The following is a 7933-nucleotide window of genomic DNA, read 5'->3' as shown; positions in this document are numbered from 1 at the left end:
AACAAATATCATACATTCTAATGACAGAGCTGGATCAGGAGTTGACACTTGACCAGGGCTAACTGGCATACGACATCATTGTTTCCTTGATTACTTGTTGATAGAAGCCAAATTCCATTCATTTTAATTTAATTCAGCTAATTTATAAGACATTAATTGAACACCAACTACATGCCAGCTATACTCGCAACATAGCAGAAGAGAGATGTTTACAGAGCTAACATGAATGTAACATGATGCATGATGAGGTTGGAGAGTGAGGTGGCCAGTATTGATGGGGCTGTAGGCAGCAAGAGTCACTAAAGCATTTTTAGCAGGGAGTGATGAGATGAGCTCTATGTTTTAGAAATATCACTCTGGAGGCAATTGGAAAATGGATTCTGAGGAGTGGGTGATAGAGAATAGGAAGGAAGAGTGGTTGAAAAACATGAACTGGCCAACAACTCTCTGTGCTGGTTTTCTATGTTGCAGTCTTCAAGTGTTCCCTCTGCTTGGAATGATGCTTCTCATTCCTTAACTCCATGGTGACCTTGCCCCATTCCAACTTGCTCCCTGCAACACAAACACAACTATCTTCCTTTGCTAGCTTCTCCCCATCAGTCAGATTCCTGCTTATAAGTCACCTCTTCAGCAAGGTCTTTTCTGATTATCCAGTCTAAGTTAGTCTAATATTTTCACATGGATATATATTAGATTGATATATTGTTCGTATTCTTACTTTGTATACTTAAAGCTCTGGGAAGAGAGGACTAATTTTTAAAATTTCTTTGCTCGCTGATGCATTTCTAATAGCATCTGTTAGAGAGCGGATGTTTAATGAATATTTGGTAAAAAGCTGAATGAATAAAGTGTAAGTTAATATTTCTTTAAAGGGTTTCTTTGAGGAGTGTTTTAAGTGATCCTGGTGATGCTCTTACATCATTCAGGAAGCCAGAAAGGAAAAAAAAAAAGTAAAAGAGAAAACTGAAGAAAATAAACAACAACAAACACCATTCTACTTGAATTCTTTGGAAATTAGCACAGGTCATTGTGATTGACAGTCTTGATCCTAAAATCTCTGATGGATTTGTGTGACCAAACACAAGTCAAAAGGGCTTAACTCTATTTATTTCTTTCTCCCTCTTTGCAGATAATACCTAGTTAGATTTTCGTATGTAAAATGCACATATAATGTGATTCTGCTATAATCCGGTAAAAATGTTGCTTAATTTCAATTCAGTTTTATTGAACATATTTGTGTATCACTTGCATGCAAAATGCTGTAGCAAGCTAGCAAATTCCTCATGGTATATAAGCTCCTAGAGGGCAAGACCAAGACTGCCCTATTCACCATTGTATTCTCCAAGATAAAGCAGAAATTAATAGATGTCTGTTGATTGATGCACAACTGGATTACAAAGATTCATAAGGCACATTGTCTGCCCTTTAAGGAACTTATAATAGTGAGATAAGATATAATTTATGATATAATAGTGGGATAAGTTTCAGGTCCTAGGCCTTAGTGACATCAAAGACCTCAACTAATACATGGGAACTCACACAATTTCACTGGCTACATTTTACCAGCCACATTTTATAGACATGTCCTTTGGTAGGAAGAGTTGGAGAGCAGTCCCAATCCAGAACAGCTCTCAGTGTCTTAAACACAAGAGACATCTAACAAAGTAGTATTTTCTGATTCTTGTTTCTGAAGTCTTCGTCTATCTGTTCACATTTCAGGAATATGCAAGAACTAAGTAACATACAGGGGGTATATTCCCAGCCTGGGTAAGGGAAATGTATCAACTTTAGGGCCTTTGATTTTCTGGTTCCTATTACTGATCTTACCTGGCCCCCTTTTCTCTGTAAAATAGTCTGTTAGACATCACTAAAATGTAAAACAAATGTAGAAGATTCAACAGCACACCCCCAAAACCAGTTAGATATGCATTTATTTCCCTTAGGTCTACTTTATTCCACAAAGAAATCAACATATGGTGAAAAGATTAGACAATGTGGTATAGATTATATGGGAAAAGAAATGTGAATAGATGTATTAAAAGATATTTTGGAATCACGAGACAGATTCAACATTTTCCAAAATGTACAAATTTAAGCTTGTTGTCTGTTCTCCTGTAGAGAAAAAAATAGCAACAAATGAGAAATGCTGAGCCCTAGGCATTTCATTAGCATCCAAACTTCACCAATAAAACCTAAAAATGTACTCAAGTCTCCCTGCTTATTAAATCTTCTAAAAGGAGTGACTGCAACTTAGGAATATTTTTGAAACTGGTTCTGGTTACATAAGGACAGTGCTCAAAATACATCACAATCCATTTATATCCCTGAAAACGTTTTGAATGGATTTTCTTTTTTAATTTAAAGGAAATACTCATTTAGAATCTTCTTTTCATAAAAAATTGTAATTTTTTCTCTTATTAAAAAAAGAACCAGAACAATATACCACATACAAGGGTACTTCAAAAAGTTCAGGGAAAGATTAATTTTATCTTTTATTTTCCATGAACTCTTTGAAGTATCATTGTATATTACATGCTTGTTTTTATTTAATGTATATTTTGAAAATATTTAAAAGGACCCATATGTTTCTACACATTCTAGTATATCATTCATCATTTCATGTTTTTTGAGCTGATGTTAATATATCTGGGAGATGATTCCTTTGTAATCTATAAACTACTTTTGGTACTTAAGTTTTCGATGTAATTTTTACTATAGCTCCAACAAATATTTTGTTGAAAAACCATACTCTGAAACAGAACAAGTTCTTCCAGTTTTTCTGATACTGTACCTTTTTGTGCCAATTGTTAGGGGATTCCCTAAAAATGTACTCAAGTCTCCCTGCTTATTAAATCTTCTAAAAGGAGTGACTGCAACTTAGGAATATTTTTGAAACTGGTTCTGGTTACATAAGGACAGTGCTCAAAATACATCACAATCCATTTATATCCCTGAAAACGTTTTGAATGGATTTTCTTTTTTAATTTAAAGGAAATACTCATTTAGAATCTTCTTTTCATAAAAAATTGTAATTTTTTCTCTTATTAAAAAAAGAACCAGAACAATATATTGAATGGATTTTCTTTTTTAATTTAAAGGAAATACTCATTTAGAATCTTCTTTTCATAAAAGATTGTAATTTTTTCTCTTATTAAAAAAAGAACCAGAACAATATGCCACATACAAGGGTACTTCAAAAAGTTCAGGGAAAGATTAATTTTATCTTTTATTTTCCATGAACTCTTTGAAGTATCATTGTATATTACATGCTTGTTTTTATTTAATGTATATTTTGAAAATATTTAAAAGGACCCATATGTTTCTACACATTCTAGTATATCATTCATCATTTCATGTTTTTTGAGCTGATGTTAATATATCTGGGAGATGATTCCTTTGTAATCTATAAACTACTTTTGGTACTTAAGTTTTCGATGTAATTTTTACTATAGCTCCAACAAATATTTTGTTGAAAAACCATACTCTGAAACAGAACAAGTTCTTCCAGTTTTTCTGATACTGTACCTTTTTGTGCCAATTGTTAGGGGATTCTGATATATCCGAACCTAGTTGCTGAAGGTGAGCAATAAACATGGCTCATTCTAACAGATGTGGAGTGGCATGCTTAGGAGGGGGGATGTTACTTGTCCCTGGAAATAATCAAGCATGAACTCTGAGCTAGTTTGTGACTTTTTTTTGTAGAAGGAGGTTAAGCAATAAATCACCGGGTGGAGATTGAACTAGATGACCATAAGTTTTCTTCTCACTTGGAAATTCTAGGACTTTCTGATTCACTCTTACTGCCAGAATAAGTAGAGATACAATGGCACCAGGGACTCTCAAATTCTATAAATTGGAGGGTTCTATTTAGAGTCAATGTGAGATAATTCACATACCCCTTGTGTCCTAAACCACTTCTGTAATTGATATATATTTGTCTTAACACAAAATTTTACCTTAAATATTGAAAAGAGAATATTTCAGTACTTACCTAACTTTAGTACAAAATAAGCAATCATTGTTATAAGTTTTCCCATCAGATCCACAAATTGGGTCATATATTGCACTACAAAATATCTCTTCTCCTTTTGGTAACTTTTTATAATAACTGCAATCAACCTGAAAAACATTAAAAACATTTAATTCTTTCAATCAAATCTTAATTCCCAGGATTTAGGATTTTCCAAGTAAGTTTAAAATGCTCTCAATGCATTTGTTTCTTATTTCAATTGTTGGTGCTCGTTTAACCCCTTTGAGATATACAAAGTGTAAAGATTTTTTTTATGTCAGATATAAAATCATGAGTGATAAACATCCTTATGGTAATTGGTTATCAAATTGTAATTTATTTAAAAATAGAATTGTTCCCACTATTCTGGTTGAATCAGTTCTCACTCATGGCATATTCACACATGAACCCATCCTCATGGGAGCACACAGAAATGTGATATATTTTCTGTATGAATTATTATGCTATTTCTCTCTTTCACTTAAAAAGCTCAATATGAATGCAAGTGTGAGATATATTGTAGCAATAACTACTATAACTTTAAGAACTAGTACATCATTAGCAACTTTTACCATTAATTATTGGTAATGAGTTACTTGTTACACACTTCACCAGCACATAGACAGACAAATGTATCTTAACATTGGAGCTGAAAACCACTGTTCTGAATTCCTGGCACAAAGCCAAGGTGAGGTGCTGCCTGTGGGAACAGGGAGACAAGTTCCCAAAACAGGTAGACAGGTTCCCACAGGGAGCACATCAGCTTGGATATTTTATCTATGAGCATATTGAAGAGTGTAGACAGCAAAGTCAAATACATCCTGACTCTATGACTCTATGACAACTATTTTACCTGTCTTAGTTTTTTTTACCTGCAAAATGAAGGTTATAATAACTACATAGCGAGACTGAAGTAAAAAATACATAAATAAGAAGATACGTGTATAATGCTTAGCACTACATGGCATAGAAAATACTGAATCAATAATAGCTATTATTTTTATCTTTTGGCTTTACTTCCATGCCTACACAAACCCCAGCTCTATACAAAAGACTGCGTCTTCAGCTCATTCTGTTCTAGAGTTCCAGACATGATATTTTACTAACTGATGGATGTCTCTATTTGGATAGACTGGAATATGCTCAGAGATAAAGTTGAATTCTTCTTTTACCCCAGATATGCTCCATTAATTAGTTAATACATTTGTTAGTTGCTATCCTCCATGCACCTCCTAAGTTTTAGGCTGAGCTGTGTGCTGCCAATGCAAAGATTAAGAAACATAGAATAGTGGCAGGAGGACTTCACAGGCTGGTGCATCAAAATAGAAAGAGCAGTGCCCCATGGTAAGCATATACCAGAATGATATCACTTCCTCTCCTTGCCTTCTCAAACCTCAGAGCCAGTGTTAGATAAAATGTGACCAGGAAACTACCAAGTGCTTAACCTTCATTAACTTTTTTCGTTCTCTCACAGCTACTAAGTCATGAAGGATGGATGGCCTGAGCTCATGCCTGTCTGACTCCAAAATGTATAGTCTTATTCATATTAGTTTCTTTAATAGATAAAGCACTCAAAGAGGTGAAAGAAGTTGCCCAGGCCCCAGGGTCGCATAGCTACAAAGTAACAGAGCTTAGACTAGGACCCAAATTGCCTGAGTACTGGGTTAAAATTTTTACTACTTAGATTTTCTCAACAATTGTCATTATATTAATCTGAGTCATGAAGAAAAGGTTAAATTAATATCTTTATTCTCTAAGATAGACAACAAAGACCATTTAAAACATAAGAATAATGGCTTGTCCTTATTCAACTTTGCTATGTGCCAGGTATTATGCTAAGCCCTTTTGAAATATCATGGCTTTAAGCATTGTAATAATCTTATGAGTTAAGTTCTTGTGCCCATGACCACACAATCAAAGAGCTGGGATTTAAACCCAGGAATTTATAACTCATAACTCTTATGCCAGTGTCTAACCACTTTGTTCTACCATCTCCATTTTAGAGAGATCTGTCTATCATTTTTGAAACAAATCCAGTTTCTTGATATTCAAGAAGTAAACTTTCAGACATAGAAATTTAGTAAATCTATAGTAGCAAATATTTCCTTACTAATACTGGCTTTAAACTTACATGTAGGACTTTATATCAAGATGGATGTACTAACCTGTTGCCTCTGTGTGGCACATTCTATACCTGGAGGAAAAACAAAAATAAAGCAATATTAAATTAAACTCTGGAAGAACATAAACTTGTTAGAAAAATAAACTTTGATTCATCTTTCAGCTCTCAGCTTGTTACAAAAATATAAATGTATCAGCATAATATCAAAGGTTGAAACTTAACATAGACCTTTCTTCTTTCTTCTTTGGGGTGGGATTGGAATGCAGTCAAAGGGATGAAAAGGCTGCCATGATAATAAGGAGTTTGTCTTATTCTTCTGTACTTTATAACCAGAGCTCAGTAAATATTAAAGATAAACAAGTGAGTCTTAAATTTAGGGAGTGGCAGAAGTTGGACCAGTGGTTTAAAATTCTAGGAAGGCAGATTTTAACTCAATAATGGAAGAAGAATAATAGCTCATGCTGCCAAACAATGGATTGTACTGTTTTATGAAAAAAATGAAGTCCCCATAAATGGAGATATCAAGTCACAGCAGAGTCTGGATGATCACCTCTCTAAGAAGTTACACAAAGTGCTTGTATGCATTAGCATTTGGCCTCAGTTAACCATTAACATCCACATAACCCCTGAGATGATTTAGTATTTGTTGGTAGAGATAAAAATACATTTCAAAAGCTTCCCTCATCTATGTCATAAGTGTATCCCAGAGTTATGTGGGCAGAAGATGACATGAGCTATTGGTATCAGGGCAGGGGCAGTATTATGAGAGAGATACTCACTGAACATCATTGCAAGTGCCAGAGCCAAGAGCAGGACAAAGGCTGTTGCTCTCATGGTGCTGAAGTGGTCAAGACAGTGAGATGTAGGCAAAAGAAGTGACCTTCTGGTGCCTGCCCAGCTCACTCACATCCTTGCCATATATATTGTCGAGTTTCTGGCTCAGTTTTGAAATAACTATTTCAAGTAACATCTGGAAAGCACATCAGAAACAGGTCAGAAATGTCTGCTAGGCATGGGTGTTCCTTTCTTGTGTAAGACAGGTAATTGTACATGCCATTTCAATAGCTAATGAGACACTATAAAACTGTCATTCTTTCCATATATTGTTTCTGTCAACCTAAGATATCAGGGAGAAAGGTTCTCTAACAAAAGAGTTTATTTGGGAGTGAATGACAGGGATTATAATCTGAAATATGCATACCATGGTGGACCATGGACATATTCAGAGAGGTGAAAGAAGACAAAGATTTTTAAAGGTAAAATGAGGAACATTTCATAAGTTGTTTTGAAGCAATTATCCTTGGCTACATTGATCAGTAACAAGGGTGGCGTTAGTTCAAGGTTGAACAAGCAATTGCTTGTAGAAGTATTTTTGGTGCAAGGTTGTTGTGGCCTTTGTGCAAGGTTGTGATTTTGGTAGAGTCTTTTGTGATAGTCCTTGTTATTGAGCAGACATACTTGAGGATCCACCCCCCACGGCCTCCTGACTCAATTATTTTTAGGATTTGACTTAAGTGACTCCATTTTGATTCTGAAAACTTACCCATGGCCTTATTTCTTTGCAGGCTTAAATGTTTATGAGTACATTCACATCTCTTGTATAATTTGATCTTCATAACAAATCTGTCAGAGAGTTATTATGATTTTTTACTTGTCATACAGATGAGAAAGTGGAATCTCAAAGAATTTAAGTAATTGCACTGAGTTTACTGCATATTATTTGTTATACTAGTTTTTCCAGGAACAGTGATTAGCATGGCAGCTTTACAGGTTTTGTTATTTCCCCATACCTAACCTCCCTT

The 7933-nt window shown here is 34.6% G+C and overlaps 1 protein-coding gene across 1 annotated transcript; it reads right to left on the bottom strand.

Moving 5' to 3' along the window:
- Positions 1-2066: 2066 nt before the first annotated feature.
- On the bottom strand, positions 2067-6965 carry SPINK9 (serine peptidase inhibitor, Kazal type 9). Its single transcript, XM_008589596.1, has 4 exons — positions 6911-6965; positions 6175-6203; positions 3992-4119; positions 2067-2112 (listed from the first exon to the last, which is right to left on the bottom strand). Exons 1-4 carry the CDS (start codon positions 6963-6965, stop codon positions 2067-2069), a joined length of 258 nt encoding a protein of 85 aa, XP_008587818.1.
- Positions 6966-7933: the final 968 nt, after the last annotated feature.

The sequence above is a fragment of the Galeopterus variegatus genome, unplaced genomic scaffold, assembly GCF_000696425.1.
Source record: "Galeopterus variegatus unplaced genomic scaffold, G_variegatus-3.0.2 Scaffold5539, whole genome shotgun sequence".
NCBI classification, from domain to species: domain Eukaryota; kingdom Metazoa; phylum Chordata; class Mammalia; order Dermoptera; family Cynocephalidae; genus Galeopterus; species Galeopterus variegatus.
This window is presented reverse-complemented; position numbering and strand designations above follow the sequence as displayed.